Source organism: Nannobrachium achirus, assembly GCF_963921795.1.
Source record: "Nannobrachium achirus genome assembly, chromosome: 23".
Lineage (NCBI taxonomy): Eukaryota > Metazoa > Chordata > Actinopteri > Myctophiformes > Myctophidae > Nannobrachium > Nannobrachium achirus.
The window spans coordinates 41,161,084-41,188,640 of record NC_137830.1 but is presented as its reverse complement, the minus strand read 5'-3'; the positions used below and the strand labels follow the sequence as shown (position 1 = coordinate 41,188,640).

Sequence of the window (27,557 nt, the reverse complement as noted above, 5' to 3'; positions counted from 1 at the left end):
TGTTGTGCGACGGCCTTGTATGATGAAGCAGGGCTTTACTTCGCGAAGAAACGCACAAATTTGAAACTTGGAGATACAAGGTTTCTTCCCGACAGTGACGACATTTACATGTTGGTGTGCCCATGGATTCTTGGGACATGAAAAGTGTGCCCATGCAGAAAAAAGGTTGAGAAACACTGGTCTACGTCGTTTGTACTGCGGGACTGGCCGTCAAAGTGAGGCCTCCCACCGCCATCATGGGGGAGGGGTTATATGGAGAGGGGCGTGGCTACATGTTGGTCGCCATGGAGACCCATGTACCTTTTTGGACCAATGGGAAAGGGTCCTCCCGCCAGCACAGTAGTGCGCATACACATAAGATAGCAGGGACATCAAACATATGACAGGCTTTACCTCTTTAGTGTTTGGAACAATTCAGCAGGCAAAAGAACAAACAAGCATTTGGGCCACGACCACAGTAAAACGCATGCGAAGGCACAAGTACCGACAACCAACCCCCCCCCCCTCCCCCACTGCTGTAGGAAGGGAGGAAAATAAAATCCCGCTGACAGCAATGCTTCCTTTTTTCCAGAGAGGGAGGTGAAAAGAACCGGGAAATAGAGAGCTCCTTTGTCGCCTTTTTCTTCTTCTCACCAATAAAAAAAGAAACAAAACAAATAGGTGCGGGAGGGGGGGGGGGAAATCGCTGTGTTGACGCTTTTACAATGATACAAACATTCTATACAAATGGTGTAACGCTAGTTCAAAATGTTCCAGGACGAAAAAAACAAAACAAAATAAACATAAATAAAGCTGTTAAAAGTGGCGTATAGTACAGCACTGGTCCGTGACTGATCCTCCAGACTCTTCCCCACCGACAGAAATGCACATAACGCTGGCTCCGTTTTCCTAGGGGGAAGAAAGGAGAGGGGGGAGAGAGTGTGTAAGAGGCAGATAAAGAGAGAAGACGAGTCAAAGGGAGGTTGGGGTGACACAGGGTCATTTTTAATGAGGGGATTAGGAAATCTCGACCTTGTCGCTATCATTTCACAAACATCCAAATGGGAGTCGAAAATCTAATTAAACCTCCAATAAAAGAAGGCAGTAATTTTGTCCGATTTAATTATGCAAGCGCAGTGTCTCGGTGGTCAAATTCAGCCACGCCGCAACTAGTAGCGGGCATACAGTAACTGGCATAAAGGCATACATATGGTTTTGCTTGCCGAATTTAATCGATTTACTTGAGCATAAAAAAAAAAATTAAAATCTACAAGCTTGCAGATCTACATGCTGTGAGCTGGTATATCTGACGTTTTGCTACTGTTCAACCCAGAATAGGGATGCTAGGGTTCAAGTGGTTAAACATAAATTAGGCTTAATGCGCCCCAAGAGATACAGCTGGGGTTTGACCATAGATCTTGTGTGCCACGGTGAGTGAGTGCACACATATGGTTGCCATGCAGTATGGAGAAAACACACACACACACACACACACACACACACACACACACACACACACACACACACACACACACACACACACACACACACACACACACACACACACACACACACACACACACACACACACACACACACACACACACACACACACACACACACACACACACACACACAATGGATGAGCACTGGATGTAGGGACGGGACGATATGAAAATGTCCGATTATTGTGACCAAAATAATACCGATTTATGATATATAATAATATTCCCAACATCGATTATTCTGGGGCGAAATGTTTGCAAAAAATTGCCAATCTACAAGCTCACAACGCATCGCGACACGTTGTCAGCTGGCTATATTTGGCAAAGAGATTTGTTAGAGTGAACAAAAAAACAAGACTATCAAATACATTATTCACAGGTCCGTTTTACTAATTATAGAGGGTTTAAGTGGTACCAGATATGCAGCTTGGCAAATAAAAGGTGAATTGATACCAGTGCATGACGGAGGATTGTGAGTGTTTTTAACACCCAAGGGGCCAAACTCGTTCAGTAACGAGATAAGGCCACTAGGGATCACTCTGCCAAAAGGAGTTGTCTCGTTCCTCAACGAGACAACAAAGGGTTAACTGTACAGCGCGCTGCGCGCATGCTGTGTGCCCTGTGAATGACCCTAGTTCATACGTCACACCGTGGCTCGCAGAGAGAGAAAATGGCGCGAATAGGCTGCATTGATTTCCATTCTAGGCTGAAACATTATCTATGAATGAGGTGCAAAGAACGCCAGGGAAGTAGAGATCTGATTGTTTTCACGGCGACACTTTACCGCGATGGTCGGCCCCGGTTTGGATTTTAGTTTCGCGAGCGTTTGTAAACAAATGGATTATCTTCCTCAATCGTCAGTGGACACTCACGTGCACACGCACGAAGCTTCCGAGGCTCTTCAAAATAAAGCGTGAGTGAACGGCGGCAGCAGCAGCAGCAACAGCTAGAAATGTTAGAAACCGTGGCTTCCCATGTGTTAATCACGATAAACGATAATAGCGATTGCATGTGATGCAGGCTGTGGATGATGAGCACTGGATGTGGGCAGGGGTGTCGCACCAAATTCTGGGCCCTGGGTACAAGTATTTACTGCGGGCCCGCCCATGAATGTTCTTCATAGGAGGAGGGGGGATTTAACCCATTTAGACTGGGAACGCATTATTTTGTGCTGTAACTATTGAAAAATAGCAGATATACAAGCTCACGGCGCTGCACCGAGTGCCACACTGCGAACTTGTATATCTGCTATTTTTGGAAAATCGTGAAAATGTCATAAGTCTTTGAATATTTTTGACCCAATTCTATAAATGTCTTCTAAATACTTTTTTTTAAAACCTATGTTTCTATGTCGGTGGTAGCCTGGAACCAGACCAATCCACCTGGGGAAAAAAAAATCCATTTCCTCTGCCCCAAAATTTGGGGGACCAATCAGGGCTCAGCATTGGTCTGGTCTAACCAATCGTGTCCAGAGCCATTCTTTTAACCCCACCCCTTGGAAATGAAAATTCTGCTCGCGAGTCCAGACTAATATACGATACGCAGTGAGGAATTAGTATGAGCAACGCCAGGCTATGTCAGTGGTGCTCAAACCTTTTCATGTTAAGGACCCCCAAAATTATATGTATTTAGCCACGGACCCCCATCTCAAAATATTTAGTTCCAGGGACCCCCCAGGCGCAAAATTTGAGTTACAAATGTTCGCCAAAAAATACATATATCCAAAGATTTGCGGCTTTTCAAAAATAGCAGATCTACAAGCTTGCAGCGCGGCACTCGGTGCCGCGCAGTGAGCTTGTATATCTGCTATTTTTCAATAGCTAAAGTATAAACTAATTAAGGCCCCTCCACCTTGGGCCCTAGTAACTCAGTCCCACTTTTCCCCCCCTTGTGTGACGCCCCTGGATGTGGGCAGAAGTCAACAGGAAGGAAGACCCCTTACCAGGACATCTCTGTCACCATCATCTGCTGTTCAGAAGAGACCACAGTCCTTCAGGTTGTTCTTGATGATGACGTCGGTGACGGCGTCGAAGACGAACTGCACGTTCTTGGTGTCGGTGGCGCAGGTGAAGTGCGTGTAGATCTCCTTGGTGTCCTTCCTCTTGTTCAGGTCCTCGAACTGACACTGAATGTAGGCTGCCGCTTCCTCGTACGTGTTAGAGCCTGATCAAAGAGGCAACACAAAAAAAAACACCTTGTACGTGTTAGAGCCTGACCCAAAGAAACAAGTAAAACACCCCGTACACATGGGTGTCGCACCAAATTCTGGGCCCTGGGTACAAGGATTCATTGACTGGGAACGCATTATTACGCATTATTTTGAAAAGTAGCAGTTCTGCTATTTTTGAAAAGATCGTAAAGATTTGTGTCAAAGCTTTCTAAGGTTTTAGAAAAATCTATGTTTCCCATCTCAAAATATTTAGTTCCAGGTACCCCCCAGAAGCAAAATTTGAGTTACAAATGTTCGCTTAAAAAAATATATATACGGTATTCAAAGATTTGCGCACATTTTCACGACTTTTAAAAAATAGCAGATCTACAAGCTCACGTGCCGCGCTGTGAGCTTGTATATCTGCTATTTTTCAATAGCTTAAGTATAAAATAATTAAGGCCCCTCCACCTTGGGCCCTGGTAACTCAGTCCCACTCCCCCCCCACCCCTCCCCCCCCCCCCCCTCCCTCCTTGTGACGCCCCTGACCACAGGACGTCACTGACATCGAAAATGGATATGCTTGCAGATGGGACTAAACAACACTGGGTAGACAACATCCTGCTACAACGTGCTTTCCTTTCTTTGTTCTCATGAAAAAAATATAAAGGTAGAACAAACAATTGCCTGACGTTCTTGAGATTTCCCAATCCACATGTTTACATTTCAATTCCATATGTTTCTGGGGGGAGATGGCCGATCCCATCCATTTCAAGGTAATACATAATAGGCAGTGGTCATCGCCATGCTGGCTTGTGGTGGACATTTTTGTCAAAATATATATCCACAAGTTTCCAACATCCCATCGTGCATTGCGCAGAAAGAGAGTGGCATTTCCGGTGTCGCAGCCGAGTGTGATCTACAAGCTCACAACGGTTGCATCTGCGACGCGACGTGAGCTTGTATGTCTGCTGTTAACCGGAAGTGTCCCACAGATAATGCTACAGTAAATTCTCGCGGAAACAGGTGGATATATTTTTTGCCACAGACATACAAAATGAGTGGACAATAATATTACCAGAAACACAAAGAGCTGTGGATGACCATAACTGGACTGTAACTCTGAGAGTGTACAAATGGGACCAAATGCACCCGGGTCCATTGGTTTCATTTGCACACTCATAGTTAAGGTGGTCCTTGCAAATAAAACATTTGAGAACCACTAGTTAGACTCCTTATTTTGCATGTCATTGTAAATCAGTGGTGTACATATTCTGAAGAAAAGCTGTGGAGACTTCACATTCAGTATTTGGATCTTATGATCAAAATAAAACATTGTAATAATGGACAAAGTCTTTGCCACGGACACATATTGATTGACCCCCAATAATAGGCTGTATAGCTTTCATACAGTCAATTTCCCATAATGGAGTTTTATGATTGCGATGAATTTCAGCAGAGAATTTCCACGCAAACTGTTCGTGGACGTCGCCCTTACCGGCATATTCTGGGTAGCAGATGGTGAGAGGACTCTTCTTGATCTTCTCCTCGAAGAGGTCCTTCTTGTTGAGGAAGAGGATGATGGACGTATCCGTGAACCACTTGTTGTTGCAGATGGAGTCAAACAGCTTCATGCTCTCGTGCATTCGGTTCTGGTGAAAGAGGGAGCAAAGGAACACTTTGCTTTTGTGCTGGAAAGGCACGGTGAATGAGTGCTGACCTTTCATTTGAACTTTAATGGATAGACTAAACTACAGTAGCATAACGTATTCTCAATGGCATCACAGCCTAGTGAGCTGTATTGAAAGAGGAGGCACTCGCTCAGACAGGAGGAGCAAGTCACCTCATTATTTATACTTTGGACATTCAAAAATAGCAGATATACAAGCCTTTTGGGGGTTTTACCTTTCAATCCGGGAACCCCTTTTGGGGGAGTTGTTGCTATGTACAGTGACATACATCTTTTGTAATTTTTGAATAAATATTTGACGTTTTTCAGAAAACTTAGGTCAGGATTTAGAAGGCATTTTGGCCTGGGCGGCTAGTCTAGCGGTCCAGGCACCTAGGCTGCTAGTGCGGTCTGACAGCGCGTCGCGGGTTCAACTCCCGATCCCGATGACCTTTGTTGCGTGTCACTCTCCATCCCTCTCTCCCCATTTCCTTTCCAGTTTACTGTTCACTATCAATAAAGACAGCAAAGCCCCGCAAAAAAATAAAAGGATTTTGAATCGGCCTCATGTCTAAAGGGGTTCATGTCTGAATGGCTCACCATCTCCTCGTCCTCTGCCAGCACCAGGTCGTAGTCGCTGAGGGCCACGCAGAAGATGATGGCGGTGACGCCCTCGAAGCAGTGAATCCACTTCTTCCTCTCGGACCGCTGGCCGCCAACGTCAAACATTCTGGGGAGGGAAACCCGCAACAGACCGCTCACTGTCAACTCAGCATGTTTCCCAGCAAGCAAAAACAGTGCATTTTAGGCTATTGGGGGGGGGGGGATAATCATCTTTACCATAAATATTTGTATCAACAGCCCTGTAATTATTTGCTCACTGAATTATGCGCTGTAGCGCAGAAAAGGCATTTTCAGGAGAGAAGCCAGTGACTGGACTAATGGCTATAAAGTAGAGCAGTGTTTCTCAACCACTGTGCCTGGGGACCTTTGGTGTGCCCCTGAGAAGGGTCAAGTGTGCCCCTTGAAACTGCTTGAAAGCCAGTATTGTATTTATCATTTTAAAAATGATTTAACCTAGTGAAAACAGCCGATCTACGAGCAAACGCCGTAGTGCGAGGCGTTGTGTGCTTGCTTGTAGATCTGCTGTTTTCACTACTGTTGTGCGACAGCCTTGTATGATGAAGCAGGGCTTTACTTTGCGAGGAAACGTACAAATTCAAAACGAAACTTGGAGACACAAGGTTTCTTCCTGACAGTGACGATATTTACACCCCTGTATTATGTTGGTGTGCCCATGGATTCTTGGGACATGAAAAGTGTGCCCATGCAGAAAAAAGGTTGAGAAACACTGAAGTAGAGAACACACTTGTTCTCGCTTCTGCATTCTATTGTGCACAGAGGGAACTGTGTCACAAAATGTTCCAAGAACCGATGGAGCTTACTTTTCGTTCTCAATTTGCTACGGATGAATTCTGAGTATTTTGACGCCCGCTTAGTTTGGAATACTTAACGTACGTATCGCAGTTTGTGACACAGAGCCCAGCTAAGGACCATAGATTTGCAGCTGAGCATGATCTACATTTGGAGGGGTTTTTCACACGGTTTTGCAGATGTGAACTCCACTGATTGAGGAAGAGTCTACGGAAATCAGATTTCCGTCAGAACACCGTATGAAGGAACAATCAAATACGGTCAGGTCACGGAACCCACAGGCTTCCAATTCCTGTCTGCCTTATCCAACCGAGGGTCGCCCGTGACACTGAATGAGTCATCGAATGATGTCGTCACTTCTGTACATAGCTCTGTCGCAGACATTTATCACAATAAATCACTGCTGGACGCATGCGCCGTACAATGGGAATCGCCACAGCTATGCAAACAGGAAGGCTAACTAATTGAGTCACGGTGGAAGTTAACTTACTTGAAATGCAGGTCCTTGAATGTGAAGTGTGTCTCCACAATGCCTGTGGTCTTCACCCGGGTCCTCAGGACATCCTGCTGAGTGGGGATATAGGTGGCCTGGGATATCCTGTCCAGGTCGTTTAAGTAGCTGGAGAGAGAGGGAGTGCACCAGGGACGTGCAGAGAATGTTAGAGAGGCAGGGGCTGACATTTCTAAAAGGGCCTTTGGTGAAAATATTGAAAACAGCAGACCTCCGAGCTTGGAGGTCGGCTGTTTTCGGTACTTGAAGTTGATACCACACTAAACTAAGCATAATCAAGTCAGTATTGGAGATGTGGTGTACGGCATGGATTTCTACACAGAGAGGGCAATTATACTGTATTCACGTTCAGGAGAGTTTGGACAAGGCATGCAATTCTCTTGAATGCCGCCTTCAGGTATGGCATGGAAATGGCATTTGCATGTCTTTCACCATAGTGAAAACTGCATTCATTTGTCTGGAGAGGGCACTTTTTACAGACGGGTAAAGGGGCAGGGGCTCAAGCCCCCTATGATGTCTATGTGTGCACGTGCCTGGAGTGCACAAAGAGACAAGCGACAAAGAAAGAGGGAGGAAGAAAGAAGGGGGAGGTGAGGGGATAAGAGGGAGAGGAAGACAGTAGAGGGGGAGTGAGATAGCATGCGAGAGAGAGGATGCAAGTGGGAGAGAGAGAGGGGGTGTGAGAGTGTCAAGGTCAAGTTGTTTAGCTGCCAGTCAAGCTAATAACGCTCCACACATTCTCAAGGTGGATGAAACAATAGGGCCACACAAGTCAGATAAACTCTGCTGGATTCCACATCTCAAGCCGAACAACTCTGCCATTCATCAAATCCCCAGTGAGATAAGATTATGCTATTTTACAAGCAGATAGAACAACGATGTAAACACAGATGAGATGGGAGAAACTGTTCGGAACACGTGTAACCACTGTTAACACCGTGGTGTACTCACTTTAGGTGACACAGCTAAATACGAGTTTTAGACAATCACATTTGGAAGAAGTTATACTTGTTTTAATGATAAATAGTAAAAGATTCAAACTAATTAAAAGCTGTTACGTAATGTAATGTCTTTGGTTGACAGCATGACATACTGAATTGTAAACTTAAGGAAATATGTTCTATTCTATCCTAAATTAAGCCTGAATTCTTTCCTTGGAGTTTGTATGTTAAGAAAACGAATTACATGAAGTTATTTCCCTTAATGACAACTCCTCTTGGAAACCATTGGTGTAGTGTAATCCCTGGCACAACACACTGCAGTTCTCTGTGCCAACAGGGGAAATGGTGACGTTTCATCTTCAGCTGCAAAACAAGGCAAGGAGGGGGAGTTCTACCAAACAAACACAGGAGCCCTGTGATGACATCATTTGTTCAACACAACACACCACAAACTTCTAACTGTTTCAGCAAATAAATGAGGCGTTTAGCAGGAAAGGGAGGTTAAGGGAGGAAAAGGGCTAAAATTTTGCCCGATCTTGTTAGCCTTGAAAACATTCCAAAGGCGTCAAAGACTAAGCTGAGCGCTCTCTCCAGCTACCAAGCTTGGTACAAGAGTGCAAATATTGACAGTTCACAACTCAAAGTTCAGACGGACGCACGGCAGCCGTCAGGCTCCCCGAACATTCTGTTGAGGTATGGTTTGAGGTAGACAATGTTTGACTGCAGTAGATACAGTAGGAGTCTTGCGAGTGTCTGGGACACGCAGCCTATCCAAGCAGGACCTTTGCATGGGGATCTATTGGTCTGCAGAAGGCCCTGGACAGGCCTTCAGCTATCAGTGACTAGAGTTTTCTTTGGTGTGTGGATCTTATGTGTGAATGACTCAAGTGTCAGGGCGAGAGTCTTGAAACTGTTTTGTCTCAATTGCCTCAGCTGTGTGTGTGTGTGTGTGTGTGTGTGTGTGTGTGTGTGTGTGTGTGTGTGTGCGTGTGTGCGTGTGTGCGTGCGTGCGTGCGTGCGTGCGTGCGTGCGTGACTCACTATGCTGCCGAGTCATTGAGCTGGTACTCTCGGGAGCGGCTGAAGCAGACTTGAACCCCTCCGTCCTTCCACAAGCGCTTGATGACTCCGGCCAGCTCTGCCGTCATGAAGCCCTCCTCGGCCGAGCCGGCCAGCACAAACAGCTGCCTCGCATCGTCCTGAGAGAAGTGTTGAGTGTTCATTTAACTCTGAAACCAGGTCAAATGGACCCATAACAGTCCATATTTAAACCAACGCTCTGGATTTTGCAATGCAACCGACGCTGGCATGAGATTTTACGGAAACACGCCGAACATGTTATTTGTCAACACATTCTGGAGGCGGTTTATTACCGGAGACGACGCGGGGTGTCAAATTATCCTAATTATTGTTTCTCAAACTTCCTTGTGCTCAACGGCAGGAGGCAACAGAAAAAAAACTGTGTTCACATTAGGACGCTGAGCATACACTAGTTCCCCCCCCCCCCCCCCCCCCCGCCCCCTCAAGGAAAGAGTCATACTGAATAACCGATGTTTCCTGTTGAAATTGGCACATTTCATCCAGGTATTTTCATCTCACTCATGTCACTTTGTCTGCTGACCTCACTCAGCAACGGAAAATAAAACAAAAATAAAAAATAAAACTATTCACAGGAGGCAAGCAGTGACCACCCCATGACGTGCACTGCAATGTAGTTTCAAATGCACCGCTTTTTTGAGAGTAAAAAAGAAAAAAGACCCGTGTGACATGTGTGATCTTGGCAGCTTGCCCCAGGAAATGTGCCAATCTCAACAGGAAACAAGGGTACATACACAGTATAGTAGGTACTCAAAAGGGCCTGCAATTCTAGTGTTCGGTTGAGTTTGTACTCACTGCTCTGGCGGCGTCTCCAAAGTCGATCTTGAGGCGGCCCATGGCTCTGATGATGGCAATAATAGACTGGATGGTGTTGCTGTAGACCACAGCTTTGTACTGCTTACACTCTTCCTCCGAGTAACCAGCCTCATGAATGATCCTGAACAGAGAGGAGAGCGTTAAAAAGGGAACTTATTTCAGCGAATAAAAACATTATTTTGTCCAACCTGTATGATAATACAAAATAACTATAAAGGTGCAATTAGCCCTATTCACGGCCCGCCCACTCAGCAAATTTCTCAGCAACTTCCTGGTGCTGACGTCAGTTTAGAAGGGGAAACTATAACAGAAATAGCTGGACTTAAAGCCAACAAATCATTATTTCGAACGGTAAAGTAAATTATAACGCTTTGTTCCTTTTACTATCTTGTGTTCTTGATCATGCTAGCCGTATTTTATACTTTACTATTCGGAAATTGCATTAAATTTGCGATTTCTGTGTTAACTCTATGGGCTTCTAGCAGGGTTTCCCCTTCAAAACGTGACTTCAGCACCAGGGGGATGCTGAGTGGGCGGGCCGTGAATAGGGCTAATTCTGGGAAATTGCAAGTGTGGTTGCACTGACGCGAGCCGCGAGGAATCCACAGGGAAATGAATTCTGTCTTACCATTTATATTAGATATTGTGATGTCATGTGAAGCATGACCAACGCTGTCTGATTCTGATTGGACACAATAAGGGACAGAAAAGGGACTTTTGGGATTGCAGAAAAAGTTAAATGAAAACAGGTTTACTTTAGGTGACAGAAAAGGTTTAACAATAGTCTGGTTGCCTATTTCAACCACACCAACTAGCACACTGCAGTGGTTGGAGGGGGCTGGTATTGACTGATGCAGTGCCGCCCATCGAAGGAGGCTGAGCAGACATTTGCCTGGGGCGCCAGGTCTTGAGGTCTGTAGCCCCTGCTACAATTTAATGGAAATACATCACATAAAATAAAAGCGCTTTTGGGCGCGCAGGCACCAAGGCGCCTCTCCCAATTGAACAAATAAACAAGAATAAATATACTTTGCACCCTGTTCGGTTCCTTATCCGCTCCACACAATATTCTAAAATGCACACACCACCACTACCAGGCAGCACACACCCATACACACACGCTGATTTCACCAAGCTGTTGATTACGTTTCTGATCGCAGTTCTATGTGGAAGCAGTCACTCACACTCACACAGATCGCTTGCACACAGACACACGCAATGTTTGTTGCCATTAAGTGTGCTAATGGCTATCAATGTTGTGAGCACGGATGAAGCCACAAGTAGGCGGATCCGCTGATCTCGAGTGATTGGTTTAGGGTAAGTCAAAGTCCCTCCCCCTGTAAATAGTTCAGACAGGGAACAGTGTCAGACTCAAGCTTCAGCTGAGTCTGAAATCAGGCTAGCATATTCACCCAACTGCATATACAATACACTTGTACAGTATATGCAACAGCACCATGTGTGGACTGTGGACAATGAAAACGGTGACCCCTGTCTAACCAAAAGTATGCCTATTAATTGAAAGTTGAGCAGCTGTTTTGGATGTATGACATGTAAATTTATCTATAGTGCAATGTATTACTAAGGTCTCAAATGGACTGTGAGCCGACATCCAGTATGCATAAATAAACTAACTGATTAACTCTCCACATAAGCTATTGCCTCATTTTCATTACAGTGGAACAACTGCAATAAATAATCTCATCATTACGTGTGGCTGCTGCTACTTATTTGTCATTTTGTTTTCTATATATTAAATTGTATTTATTTTCCAAGTTGTCCGGATGTTGCGTTAATGTCATTTCCGCCATGACCACATAGGGTAGCTGTCAATCAATGGCAGCTCACTCATTCAGTGCTTGTCTTGCCGTCCGTGTGAATGGAGGCAATTGTTTGGTCGTAGCGTGGCACAGTTGACAAGGTTTGTTACTTTTGACGTCAATGTTTATACACTTTATAAGTCAATATTGAAGTATCTTTTATTTGTTTATGAGTTTCATTGATCGATTGTATTTTCTTTGTTCTAGTTTGTTCATTATTGTTTTGGGATCTTGGACCTTGTTTCATTCTCTTCATAATTATGTACATGCAGCCAGAGAGGTGAATTAAGTTCTTTTGTATTTTCCTTTATTAGGTTTTCTATGGTTATTTTTATGTTATCCTTATCCTGTTTATTCATTTTCTGTTGACAGTTTTGACGGTGCTTTATTGTTAAATAAACATCAGTGCAAAGAAACATCTGACTCATCTGTGAAGGGAGTGACATTACGGGTGTTGAGGATATTTTGGGAAATACTGCGACAAGCGTATTGGTGTATTGATTCAACTGGGTTCATACACTTTCCCCACAATGTTTCTTTACAAAATGAGATTCCTGACAAAATTATGATTGTATTTTTAAGACGAACAACTTGCATTTTATTTATCTTATCTTTTCTATATTAATTGAAAGAATCATTCAGGTTAAGCTCACAATGTGTCGCAATGTGTTGTTAACTTACAGGTCTGTTATTTTCAGGCTTGTCAGTTAATGCGTGTGATGTCCATTTTCTTAGTCTTTTGGCGACAACAGTAGTAGTTATTTAACTCATTGAATGCCCTTTTCAAGATGGCCGCCAAGTACCAGGATGCCACGTTCCTAAAGTTCTATTGCACGGATACATTTTTAGTGCACGGATCGTGCACGCCCATGCACCATATATGCACCATATGTGTAGTACTTTTTAACAGCTTTCAAACAAAAAAATTCGCTTGGAAATCCGTTCAGGCATTCATGAGATAGAAGCCTTCAAAGTCAGACAAAACAAACACTGCCACCTTCCTAAATTTCTAGTGCACGGATCAATTTTTAGTGCACGGATCGTGCACGCCCATGCCTAGATCATGCACCATATGTGTAGTACTTTTTAACAGCTTTCAAACAAAAGAATCCGCTTGGAAATCCGTTCAGGCATTCATGAGATACAAGCCTTCAAAGTCAGACAAAACAGCCATTTTTGACATTTTGAAAGATGTGTTTGTTATGGGGCTAAACATGCAATTTCGCAATTGCGATCATGCCTAATACATTTGAGGCATTTTTAGACATTTTTTTATAAAAAAAAATGTGAAAAAAAAAAAAAAAAAAAAATGGCTTCCAACTCGGGAAACTCGGGCTGTGGCTAGAGTTCTCAACGGGCCTGAAAATTAAGGCCCGGCCCTAACTGGGCCCGAGTGGGCCGACCCGAAGGCCGGCCCGACCCTAACAATTATCATCATTTTCGGCCCGAAAACCCGAAAGCCCGAGAGAGAGAGAGAGAGAGAGAAAAAAAAAGAAACGTCGCCAGTAGGCAGCTGGCAGCACCAGTGTCTCAAATTACAACAGTGAGAGAATGGACATATAATAGTTGGCGAAATGGCAACTTCACATTAAATTGTTCATGAAACATGCAAGGTTCTGCACAAAATGTGATAACGTTAAATCCCTGTTGTTGTCAACAGTCAATCTCAATCATACAGCTCTCATCCTCTCTCTCCCTGCCGTTGTCGCTGCCTGCGTGATTTATGTTTCGTCCTTTCAACGGTCACGCATCAAACGCAGGCAGGCTGGCTCGGCAGATCTATAAACCCAAAACGTGTTCATCTGGCTTGCATTCTGGGCTTGCAGATCTGTTGTTTAGTGCGCGACACCACCTGACCACCATGCTTAAACATACAACTCAGGCACGTAATAAGCGGCGCGCTGCGGCTTTAAACCCTTTAATATAAATGCACACAGCAGCAGCAAAGGACACTTGATTAACCAGAAAGCATAATGGAATTAATAATATCTTACCAGCCGAGATGATCGTCTCTATAAGGTAAGAGGATGTCAACGTATGGTGCTTTTAGGTTGGTCATGTTGATGTTGTTGTTAATACAATCCTCTTAAGTCCTTGTCAATAATATCCAGGTTGGTTCCGCTTTGAATGTACTTTTCTTGGATTTATAACTTATTACAAACTTGTGAAACTGCCTGCTGCCTTTTAATTTAACATGCAGCTCCAAACTTTCATCGTAGCCGCTCCACACAGAGCTAACGCTGACTCGCTGCCTGTGAGAGACTTCCGTATATCCAAAGGTTTCGATTGTGACGTCATCACAACAACCAGACTGCTCTATGAGAATGATAGACTATACTTCCGTATGCGTCACCGATTATCCTTGGTCCATTGGTTAGGAACTTAGGCAGGTTTCAGTGCTGCGCTGAAGACAGGCAGACAGCGATATGCGCCTGTTCTCTGTTGCTTGAGTGACGGAGCCCGGAGCCCGGCCCGGCCCAACTAATTATTATAATTTTTGGGCCCGGCTCGGCCCGATAACGTCGGGTCGGGTCGGGTAGGGTCGGGCTCGGGCCGAATTTGAGAACTCTAGCTGTGGCAGCCTGGGACTACTGTAATAACTCGGGAAACTCGGGCCTTGGCAGTCAATGAGTTAATGTTGAAAGAAAACTGCAATTCCCAGAAGTCTTTTCGAAATGAAACCAAAACACAGCATTGTTTGAGCTGTGAGGCCATAAAGTTATAAAATAACTAGAGTGGTAGCCAGAAATCCCCACCCATTCACTGATCACTTCTATGGAGTTGCTCACTTGGCGCACACTACCTTTTCCCCCTCAAATCTGTGCGTATGCTCCTACATCTAAAAACACTAAGTGTTTTATTCATGGTCATATAACCTGTACAGTACACAGCAATGCAAGGCTGCGTTCTCAAAACATTTTAAGTATCACATTTGAATCAGTTTTTTTTTAAACCCTAGTCCATTCTACTGTATTGTGGTGTGCCCTCTATTACTCATGATTCATGATGCATCAGTCTTATTTGTATTGGGATTTATTCTCGTTTGCATTGGGATTCAAAGACCATAACAGCGCAGTTTATATGCATATCCATTGAAAAGGACCATCTGTTGCGCATATCTGATGGCAATAGTCTTGATGGATCGGAGCAAAAGGATGGATGGAGTCGTTTTAATTTACATACAGTAGCAGCAAAATGGACTCACTTCATCTGCTTGACGATTGTGCTCTTCCCCGATTCACCGGCACCTAAGAAACGGAGAGAGGAAGAGAGGTAGAAGGGGTTGGAGCAGAAGACAGGAGGGGATGGAGAGAGCAAAGAGGAGGAGAAGAAAGGAGAAGTGAGTTGATAGACATCATTAACTACCAGGGGTCTTCAACGTTTTCAGGCCAAATAACCCCTTAGTTGAGAGAGAGATGAAGCAGGGACCCCCACAACCTTTTCATAGATTCCGTATATAATAGTTTCATCGTTTGACAGCACAATCATCAGTGTATTTTGGATTCATGTCAATTTGTGTTTTCAGATATTTAACCACTTGAACCGTCAATACTTGATAAACTTGACCTTTCACTCTGTATAGTCTGCTCTTTTAAAGTTCTCAGGAAATAAAATGTTTCTATCACACAAAGATTTGGTGGGGTCCACCAGGGGTCTATACTTGGCCCATTCCTTTTTCCCCTCTATAACAAATCTCGATTTACAAGCTGACAGGCATGTCGCATGTGAACTTGTAGATCTTCTATTTTTGACAAATGTTAACTCAGTCGGTGCCATATTTAAAGTGGGATGACCTCTTATATTGCCGGTTCGCCAACAAAGGGTTAAAAAAATAGTGTGCACGCTGGTGCACACATTCGTGCACAGATCATGCACTATGCATGTGCATGCTTTTCACAGCTTTCAAACAAAAAAATCCGCTTGGAAATCCGTTCAGGCATTCAGGAGAAAGGAGCCCTTATGTTTTCTTCAAATGTAAACAAACATGGCTGCCATGTTTGAAAGATGGGGTTGGTATGGGGGTTAAACATGCAATTTCGCGATCGCGATCATGCCTAGTACACTGTTGGAGGTCCAAAATTATTTTTTATTATTTTTTTAAAAAAGACGTTCAGAAGACGTTTGGCAGGGAGGTCCATAGTGAAAAAGACGTTTTAAAGACGTTTTTATCATAGAAACTTCTTTTTTGGCAGGGTATGAGTTAACCTATTATGATGCGAGGGTTCATGTGGTTAAGCGCATAAAAGATACTTTCAGCGTGGAAATCTGGATCTCCAATAAATACACTGATGGAATCTAACATGTGACACAAAGCTATCGGTGGTGAAAGATAAGCCATCGTCTTGATCAACTGGGGGCATGCTTTCTCTACCTGTGATTATTAGGGGTGCAACATATCGAACCGAGAATCGAATCGAACCGAATGACCCTGTACCGAACAATACAATACAATACCACTCCACATCCACATTCCCCTGGAGCCCACTTAGAGAACCACTACCCTATAGGTTGGGTACCGTATTGTTCAAAGTTAAAACAAAAAAATACATAGTTATAAAAATAAATTTATAAATCAAGGACATTTCTGTTTATTTTTTGTATCGAGGCAACAAATAATTTGTGTATCGTTGCACCCCTAGTGATTATCTAGCGGCACCTCTTTGACCTGGAGATGGTTAAGTGTAGTATTTACATAAGGGATAATCAATGATAAGCAGTGATGGGTTATGGAAAAAGAATGCGATGCGGAGGCGAATTCCCTCAGGTTTGCCTCTCCAGAATGCATTCTTTTTATGATAACCATACAGCTCAGAGTTGAGTTGATTAATCAGTTATACAGTACAGTACAGTACACTACATGCAGTACATGGCCACTTATTACCAACAATTAAATATAAGTAGTGTTTATTAACCCATTTAGACCTGACCTAAGTTTTCTGAAAAACAATATTATTAAAAAATGTGCCTACAAAAACAAATATGTTGCTACATACTGTTACATGTACTGTAATACACTAAGTAGTGTTCCCGGCCTGAATGGGTCAATATATTTGGGTAAATCTTCATAAACCTAGGACTAAGCATTACAGCATTACTCCAGCAAGTGGGAAAATGTAGCTTGCTTTTATTGGCAGTTTAAACATCCTAATGCAGTCCAATCTGGCAAGCGAATCGTCAAAGAAAGGGGAACGCCCACTCGGTCGGTACCTCTTCCTTTGGCGTAAGCCATCATGACTCTTGTCTCGAGAGAATGAATGCAGTCAAATATTTATTTTGAGCCCTAGATCAGAATGAAGTTCTGAACTGAGTGCATTTTGGAGCACTGAGAATGATTTGAAGCCATGTACGTATAGTCTAACATAGGGTCACAGAGAGGCCTTATCATCCGTCATCATGTCGCTCACATTCCCTTCTGTCATGTCCTAGTTAGTGCATGGATCATTCACTCAAGCTCATTTCACTTCCAGCCGTTTCTGTATTGTGTTTGCACTGGCGATTCCCCAAGGACAACGTTAACTTTGGAATTGAATCAATTGGCTGGCAAAACTTTTAAATTAACAGCACTCCTATTGTGCCTACATGGGTCTTCCTTCTTACAAGTAACACGCAATTGACTAGCTGATTAAATTGGTTACTACCGTAGAAGTGACAATGCTACGTGCCACCTCAGGAAGCGAGGCACACCACTAAATGGATTGGATATAATGTGCAAGTCTACTTTAATGATATGCAAACCCTGCAATGGGAGGACAGCGTGAGTGATTAGGGAGGATCCTGCCTTTACATGGCGACTTTGAGGCTCAGTCTCTCGCTCCCTCTTTCAAACGTCACACTTCCATGGCAACGATAGTGTGGCAGAGTATGAGAGAAACATTTAGACTTGGACATGCAGTCTATATTTACCATTGCAACTACAGTACACAACATCTGTGACTGGTAATATGGATGCAATTGTGCCCTTAAGGAAATATTTCTGTAATCCAATTTTCTTTTTTTCCTTTCTTCTTAACTTCAATGTATGCCCCTGTTAACCACATGCATTATCCTCATATCCCGTGTGCCCTAATGGCTATTTCCCTAACCTATATTAGATCAGCAAATGTGCACTCATTGTGCTCATATTACGGGAGAGCAGACTCGGTCATAGGGAGCCGATGAACATTTCCCCAGTGACGTAAAAGCTCTCCGAACAGGGAGCCGTTCCTCAGCCTCTGGGAAACAGATATTCCACCAAATAAACACCAACTATGTTCCTGACACACACATAATCATTTCCATTTTCCAGTGGACCTCCTAAAATGATCCTAAACGGCTCCTCTCCCGGTTAATAAAACCTGGAAGAGAGAGGAAGAGGAAACACTCATCATGAAATGTGGCACCATTTGTTTCCTCGTGATACAGTTAGCAGACCCAAGGTGGCCTGGTCTTGCATAATGAAATCACCTCGCTAATCTAGTTCCGTCTCGTCTTGGTGTTGCTGAACAAATAACCTGAGATGGTTTGTCCTTGACACATGTCACAAAAGAAAAAAAACATTTAGAGGGCAATGTCACAAATCAACATGGGGGGGGGGGCACAGTGGAGCAATCGGTAGAGCTGTCACCTCACAGCTAGAAGGTTCGATTCCCGCCAGGGGACGCTGTGGGCGCAGGCAGCGTGTTCTCTCCTCTGCCTCATCAGTGCCCACACCCTAGGTGGGGTTGGCTAAAGGGCCTTTCTGTGTGGAGTTTGCATGTTCTTCCCGTGTCTCCTAGGGTAGGTACCCTCACAAAAACATGCAGTAATCCTGGTCTCTATAATCTATAATGCCTCCCTCTGGCCAGCCGGGGTGCCTGTAATGGAGGGGAAAGTAACTGGTTGGAATAACGTGTTCCTTCCACGCACTACATCCAACCGGGGAAGCTCCCCCTTCTCAGGTGATAAGAAGCGGCCTGCTCACTCCTCATGCACTGTAGGAAGCATGAGCTCAGTTCGGGGCCCTCCCCAGGTTGGCAGAGGGAGAGCAGAGCCCAGGATTACGTTTTAGGCAATTGGCACTGGGTGAAAGATGGGCTACAAAATCGTGGGACAAAAATTTAGAAAGAAATGAAAACAGGGAAGCGATGACAACAGTATTAGGAGAGAGTAGAGTATCGCTGTATGTGAATTCTTATGAACAGCCTCCAGGGTCCCTGAGCTGTGACTGCATGCTGACACCAGAGCATTGGCACCTCACCTTGGGTATAATTGGATGAGATGCACCGTCCTGAGGACACATTTATTTTAATTAAGTGCCAACACTGTATCGCTGGAGTGGTCCCAGGAGGGGGGGGGGGGGGGGGGGGGGGCATTACTGCCAGCAGACATGCTGTGAAAAAGCGAGCCCGAGCATGGCTGGGCAGTGGGATGGCAGGCACAGCACAGCAGGATCCCTGGGTCTGCCCCACTCCTCCAAGGACACAGAGGCCACTCCAGTTCACATACCAACACATCGGCTCTCCATGCCATGTGGAGCTCATGAAAACCCCACTTCAGACGAGCTATGAGCTCACTCTTGAAAGTTAAGACCCCCGCCCTGCCCTAGGAAAATGTTAGCTAACTGATCAAAACGTGGTCTTCTTGGGAGGAAACTTGGGAATCTTGTCACAACGTTTCTATTTTATTCCGATTGTTGATTACGTTTAAGTTTAAGTAATTCACTCTCACATCAATGAGAAAGAAAAGGATATCTACACACACACAAAAATAATCAACAACATAATAATGGTGTAAAAGTCAAAAGGAAAGTGTTTCACTCAGTGATTCATCAGGTCTCACATTCCATTCATTGTGTTCAGAATTAGATGAATCACAAAGGATTGTTTTCAATCCACAGGATGACTTGATGTAGGAGGCAACAAATACCTAGGCTTTGTCTAAAGGTATTAGGCTGTTGTACACCTACTGTACACCTGTACTGTACCCCTACACAAAAAAACAAATGTAAATACCAGTAGTATATTAACACAAATATGTCTAAGGCCGCCAGGAGATCAAATGACGAGTTGAATTTAAGCGATGTACCTGTTAAAAGAAAATACGTTTATTCCAGTAATGGATGGATTACTTAAATTAACCGATCAAACAGTATAATTTGGGTTCAGATTCTGTAAAAGCAGCGTGTTCAACGCGGTGGGAGTTCGGGCCCGTGGCGTGTGAGTGACCCGACTTGGGTCCGTTCCCAAGTTTGTGACATCACAGGGGGCGTGGCCCCAGCACCTTCAAAGCCTGCTGCTGGGGCCGGGGCAGCGCAGTGCTCCTGATTCAGCACACATGGCCTTTTACAGGATATATGGAACCACAGTCCTGACCTGGTGGTGGCCTTCGTTCAGAGTCATGTTACACACGCCCACGCCTTTGATACACCCACCCCCAGAAACCAGCCTCTGACCAAAAAAAACCACTGGGCCAGCTGGTTTCTGTTTCTGGTGATCTGTTGCATTTTTTGAGACTATCCCAGCCAACCCCTCCATTGAATATGTAGCCTTTTTTTGGGGGGCTTCTTTTCACCCCCCCTCTTTCAAACAGAACAGAGCTGCTTCTATCGCTTGCCACCAACGCATCGTTCCTCTTGGAACTCTTCCTGGGTGATTTTCCTCTCAGCGGAGAGAGAGGAAGGGAAGGGAGGGAGGGAGGGAGGGAGGGAGAGTGAGGAATGCGCGATGACAACAACGGAATGCTAGCGCGGCCACGAACGTGATTAAAATGGCTATTGAGTCTACTGTGCATTATGGATTAGCTGTACCCGCGATGCCAAGTCATTTCATGCGTTTATGCAATGCGGGCGAGGACGCCGCCGCCTCATTTTAACACATTATGGCGGGTTTCTTTTTGTTTGGGACCAGTGTTCACATTCCAGGCTCACGGTGGATAAAGGGGGTCAGACTGAGGGCTCATCTGTCTGGGTCAGCAGATTCAGGTTGCAGGGGTTGTGGTTGGGGGGGGGGGGGGTTTGCTGGACCAACGGATGCATGTTGACCACGGTAGTGGTGGGAAATAAGGAAAAATACAATATCACAATATTTTCCCAAGCTACACGATCCTATCACGATTCTTTCTCATGTTGGTTTTTATGGTTATTTTTCAAGTTATTTAACAGTACAACTACTAGAGTACAAGATAACAAAAACTAAAGGAAAGACCATTTAGACCAGTGGTCCTCAATGTGGGGTCCAGGGACTCTCTTGGTTCATTTTGGGAGGTCTAAATTGACCCTTTCAAGTAGGGTTGCAACGGTACTCGGTGTTACCGGTGTTACCGGTGAGCGAGCACAACACAGAGTACTTAACTTGCACACCGATAACACCGTTAAATAAAAAGAAAGCGCATCCGCTGCTCTGCTCTGCCCTGAGGAGCGCAGTAGAGATGTGACGTTCGCCAACGATTCCGCTCTTTTGAACAGCTCTTTTAAATGAACGATGGGATTCGGTTCTCAATCGCAGGAGGCCGGGAGCTGTTCCTTGTGTGGGAGAGTCGAGAACAGATTCAGAATCAACGGATCATCCACGGGGCGAGGCACAGCCCATCAGACTGCATGATGTCTCGTCCCCACTCGCAGGGTATGTTCCAGGAGACTAGTTGTGGCTTTATAATGTCACAGCGTGCAGTAGGCGGAAAAACAACGATTAGCCAAACAAGAAAACGCAGGGCTGTTGTAACACTAACAGTGTTGTTGCTTTTGTACAAAGTTTAATTTTTAATATGGTCGGATGGTTGTTGTTGTTGTAGCTTGAGGTAGCATTGGCTGCTACTGAGTGCTCACAAGACAACAAGACACGCAATGGTGGTTGAAACGGGTTACCGATAATCGCGGTGTTGACACGGACGATATTTTCGGTGTTAAAAATCTCATACCGTTGCAACCCTACTTTCAAGTATGTAACTCTGACAGTAACAGTATACAAATTTGTATACTGTCAGAGTTAAGGGGAGACCATGACATTTTAATGTTTGAGAACTACTGATTTAGACAAACATGCAGGTTTAAATGAATTGTGCAATGAATCTCTGTATTAACAATTCAACAGGATTTTTTTTATAAGGCTCCCTCATTGTATCACGATATATACGATATCTCTGAAAAGGCAAATCGTGGAGACATTGTATCGTCTCAAGTTCTCTCAACGATATTTATCACCATATCACCCACCCCTAGTCCACGGGGCACTTTGATGAGGCAGGATAACTAGTACAATTACCCAAGTACTGTACCCAAGTACAATTTTGAGATATTTGTCCTTGACTATTTTCAGTACTTTTACGTCTACTCATCTACTACATCTCGGATCCAAATATTGTACTTTTACTCCACTACATTTTTTAAACCTTTAGCTACTAGTTACTTTGCAGATAAAAAATATATTACAAAACCCTTAACACTTTCTAAGCCGAAATAGAATGGGGGTTGGTAGATTAGCCGTGAAATTTCTATTTTTGTATTGTGATCGAGACATAATATTATGTTTATAAACATGAGCCCGCAGCCCCTCCATCTTGAACAGCGCCGTTGTTTTTTCTTTTTTTTTCCCCCCCAGGTCAGTAACTCACCGTGATTTTCTCGATCTCCGTTGGGATAGAATGGGTGTTTTGGCCGATCATCGATCTCCCCGTGCGTTTCGCGTGCGCGATCCGTTCACGTAAATGTCCCCGCAAATAATCCATGTGTGACTAAAGAACAGAACTGAAAATTTTCGCTAGCATAGCCCCTAGCATGGCTGCTGGAGAAGCACCAGGGTACAGACAGTAACCGAATGGGATAATGTGCCTTGGAAAAGGAAAGGCCAATGACATCACTTCTGCTTCATCTCAGCCCAGCCATGAGCTATCGATGCACGAGTGGTGACTAGGGAAGGTTAGACGATCGCCGATTTTCGGATGAAAATCATTTATTTCGGTAAATACGGGAAAGTACGGGAAAAGACGATTGGCTGCCCCTCCCCCCCTAGGAAGTTCGATATAGTACGGTTTTAACATTAAGGGGCTCCCCGTGGCTTGGAAAGGGTTAAGTACAAAATGTGAGTACTGGTAATGCCACATTAGCACCCTGAGCTGCTTGGCACCGTCCATCTCAGGCTTGTCTCTTTGCCAATCGTCATTACCCTCTCAGCTTTACAGTTTACACCTCACTGTCATGAATATCACCGTTCCCCTTGTACCGTATATTCCCTTACATTTTTCTTTTCTAGTTTTCTTACTTTCAATCACACTTTCATTTCCCCATCACGATTCGTTTTCTCTGCCCTCCACTCACTATCAAATTCCTCTTTTCTTTTCTTATCTCTTTCAGTCCCGCTGGGGGACTAACGCATGAGTCACTCGGAAGATTCCAGGATCTAGTTGGCAGTGTTACCCAGTGAGGAAACAATCAGACTAAATCACTGGCATTGATCTGCAAACAGGCACAAAAAGCACATTGATGGCTGATAGATTGTTTCCAGCTCACGTTGGCACAGACCGCTCTACTCTGAGTGACTGTGAGATAGCTAATGATGGGACAGTGACCAAGGAATGCAGGTTGTTCCATGCAGTGGTGTAAAGTAACTATATAGTACATTTACTTGAGTACAGTTCTTAGGTATTTGTACTTTACTTGAGTATTTTCAATTTCTAATACTTTTACTTCTGATCCACTACAGTACATCTCAGATCCAAATGTTGTACTCTACTCCACTAGATTTTTTTGAAAACTTACTAGTTACTAGTTACTTTGCAGATACAAATTATTATAATATTACAAAACACACATTAACCACTTCAGCCCTATTTTATACCATGGCTATTTGAAAATAGCCGATCTAGATCTTGTAGATCTACTATTTTCAAACATTTTGTACTTTTGGTAACTTTTACTTTTGATGTCAATACCTTTGCTCAAGTACATTTTGAATTCCAGAATTTTACTTGTAACAGAGTATTTCTATATTGCAGTATTGATACTTTTACTCAAGTAAAACACGCGAGTACATTTTCCACCATCAGCGGCACAGTACTATATATGAACTGTGAAACTAGAGGTCAAAATGCCAGGGAAAGGTCTATTACGTCTAAGACTATTCACAAAAACTGTCCCACTATGGCAATTATAGCTAGATTAATTAGGCTGGGGAGATTAGAATCTATTTTAGATGTAGACATTAATAGTAAGGCTTCCTTGGAGATGATGGGATAAAATTAGTGCCAATTAAAAGTTTGACAGTTAGCCTAAATTGGAAATAATCCAATTTTCAGTGGAAATACCAGGTTCACCAACTGCAGAGGACCTGAGGCTGTCAAGTCAAGCCTGTTCAAACATTAAGGTGTGTTTACATGCGTGAGCGCGCGCGCACACACACTTCATGCAAATGAAGGCCTCAATGTCAGTGTGATGATTTCATGTTGCTACTGGTACAGACAGCAGTCGACTCCTTAAGGCTAATTTATACTTCTTGCGAGTGACAGAGTTGTACTACGGCGTGCAAATTAGGCTTTAGGTCTGAAGCCTTCTGCAGAACCAGCTGTCCACCACATAAACAAACCTGCTGCCACAACCACCTACCATACCAAGCCTTTACTTTAAACATACACATTGCCACAACTGACTGGTGATCTTGAGTCAACTAGAAAATATTTTTAATAGTAGCGTTTGACTCCTTTCTGCAGTCATGCTTGCCTTTGTTGCTAACAAACAACATATTTTTATGGACAAATTGGGATTGTAAAAGAGGAGAGCAGGCCAGTTGTGCTGCAAACAAAACCAGAACGCTTAATGTTTACTGTCAGGTAAATAAAGCAAATTCCCACTCGGGTCTGCTCTGGCTTCACTGCAGTGTGGAGCTTTTCCATTTTTAATGCTTCAGTCATTAGCAGCACACTCATCTTACTGGGCCCTGTGTTCCTTTCTCCTGGAGTCGCTGGCTGGCTGGCTGCTTGTTACGTCACGCCTGCCAGTAACCTGAACGGGCTGTGTGCGCGTTACCTGGCTACCAACTGAATGGATAAAAGACAAATGGCAAGCCATGGTGCCAAAAGGTCCACCCATAGCGACACACCATGGCATACAACTTTTAAAGGGCATCAGTACTTGACAAGCAGTCTACGATAAGTTGTATTACAGTGTGTGTATCTATATCTACAGTATATGACAAATTCCCTCACACAAACGCACAACACTAGAACAGTGGTTTTCAACCTTTTTCCATGTCAAAAGGTTCATTATTTATTCAGCCTTTGAGCTACGGACCACCATTTGATGAGAGTCAGCCTCTCAGATCCAAAGAATATTTATTTTATAGTTGGGTAGGATTTTGTCCACAATTCCATGCTGTACAGATGTGGTACCATAGGACTGATAACAGGTCAATCAAAAGAACAATTCTTCTACATTCTGTAATTGTGTAATGCAGTTGTTCAACAACAGGGTCCATTTGATTACCAACTCTCCATCATTTAGCTGGGGACCACCTGGAACCCCCTCAAAGACCCTGGACCACTGGTTGAAAAACCACTGCACTAGAATGTCAGGTATTTGTGTCTGCAAAATCTATGTTGTCTGTATGATGGGTGTTAATAATAACCCATGTTTCTCCCTGCAGCAAGGCAGCTAAGACTTGACCGAACTTGCTTGCTTTGAATTGACTAGCCCCATCTGTCTACAAAAACCTGAGGAATGCATCTGAGCCATCAAAACAAAATGTATGGGTGTTTGCACAAACCCAGCGACAGAACACTCACACAAAATGCTGTTCCCAACAACCGAATGAACCGATCGATGTACAATATATGCTTATATTTTCCCAAATCAGATAAAAGTGGAGAGCGGAGAGGAGAATGGTAACATGAAACCATGAAAAGCCATAGCCATGGCCTCTCCGTTGGCCATTTAGTTGTAGTGGATTCAGACCATTTGTCCTGGTAACCCACATATCATGTGTGTGCATGTCAACAGTTCCTAAAGGCGGTCTTCCTGAGGGCCTGATGGAAAAGTTTTTCACCAATCTATATTGTCAAGGGGAATTTTCTTTTTTTTCCCCCACATGAAACAGCAAGCATGTGCAATATGTTTACAGCACTGGCCTGTGAAATCACATGCCAAAACCTATGCATATCTCTCTCTCTCACACACACACACACACACACACACACACACACACACACACACAGATACAAAAGGCCATCTCATATACAGCATTTTCAATCATGCAGCTTTCTCAAATTAAAGTTGCAGTACTTTTAGAGTGTGTGTTGATGCAACATTACACCATTCACTTTCTGTGTTGTTAGGCCATTCCCCTTCGTTAATTAAGCATATAGGCCTACAGATGGTGATGTGTGCACTTGCGGCTGCACCAGACTAGAGTGGACGGGGAGGAAATGTACCATTGTTGAGAGGGTTTAGTCGATGACAATGATCCATTATGCGACCATTTGTTGCAGAAACAAAGCAGGATACTCTGTTGCATTCGTTCACTCACCCCGGGATCGAGCTGATGTCAACGCAACCGGGCAAAAGTCATGACAGTCAATGCATGTGTATTATAATAACAGTGGTGTAAAAAAGTACTCACATCCTTTACTTAAGTAAAAGTACTCAGTTACAAAATGTCTAAAAAGCTTCTGAAAATAGCAGATCTACAAGCTGTAGATCGGCTATTTTCAAATGGCCAAAATGTATAGGGCTAACGGGCTAAGTGGTTAATGTATGTTTGTAATAATAATCTATAAATCTGCAAAGTATGGTAACTAAAGTTGTCAAATAAATGTAGTGGAGTACACTATTTGGATTCCAGATGATGATGTAGGCTAGTGGAGTAGAGGTAAAAGTATTGGAAATTGGAAATACTCAAGTAAAATACAAATAACTTCGAATTGTGATTAAGTACAGTACTTGAGTACATGTACTTAGTTACTTTACACCACTGATTATAAGCCCGCTAGTTGTCGCTTGCTGAAAAGAAGAGATCCACAAGACTGGGCGGCAGGGCTTGTAGATCTGCTCTTTTTGTGGGCATACATACAGTTACAGTATAATGCGTGTTGAAGTTCATTACCTAGCAGCAGCAGCTTGACCTCCCTGGCTGCCTTCTCTCCGTCATCTCGCAGATTCCTATCGATCATCTTACTGCGCTCCACCGCCGCCTTGTCCTCCGTGCTCAGCGTGCATCCCATCCTCAAAGTGTGTCCTTACGGCCGGGATGTCAAAAATAAAATAAAATAAAAAAACGATAAAGTTGGAACCGTTACCCCCGGCGACCCGATTCTTGATAAGCGGTGTACGATGGATGGATTGATTGAAAATAAGACTCTATATAGAAAATACCCACATTCAAGGGTTAAAAACTGCTCCCCGAAAGAGACTCGCACGCACACATACACGCCCTTTTATGACAGCAATGTGGGTCTTTATCTAAGGGAAAATTACTGTTAAAAAAAAGAAAAGAAAAGAGAGAAAGCCTCAACAACGGCGTACCTTTTCTTCTAAACACACACAAAAAAAGACGTGTTTTCAGCGTGATCTCGGTCGTCGCACCGGGAGCTCTTTCGTTAATAGCGATACGATTGAAAGAATCCCTCGGCAGATCGTTGCGTCTCCCAGCCGAGCATTCGCCTCCATTCGCTGCAACGCTGAGTTGTGCTGCTGCT

At 43.9% G+C, this 27,557-nt stretch overlaps 1 protein-coding gene across 1 annotated transcript; it reads right to left on the bottom strand.

The window, feature by feature from the left end:
* Positions 1–27,557, bottom strand: gnai1 (guanine nucleotide binding protein (G protein), alpha inhibiting activity polypeptide 1). Its single transcript, XM_080753808.1, has 9 exons — positions 26,966–27,557; positions 15,127–15,169; positions 10,081–10,222; positions 9,229–9,386; positions 7,227–7,355; positions 5,903–6,032; positions 5,132–5,285; positions 3,427–3,647; positions 1–888 (listed from the first exon to the last, which is right to left on the bottom strand). The coding sequence occupies exons 1-8, from the start codon at positions 27,081–27,083 to the stop codon at positions 3,457–3,459; spliced, it is 1,065 nt and encodes a 354-aa protein (XP_080609934.1). The 5' UTR covers positions 27,084–27,557; the 3' UTR covers positions 1–888; positions 3,427–3,456.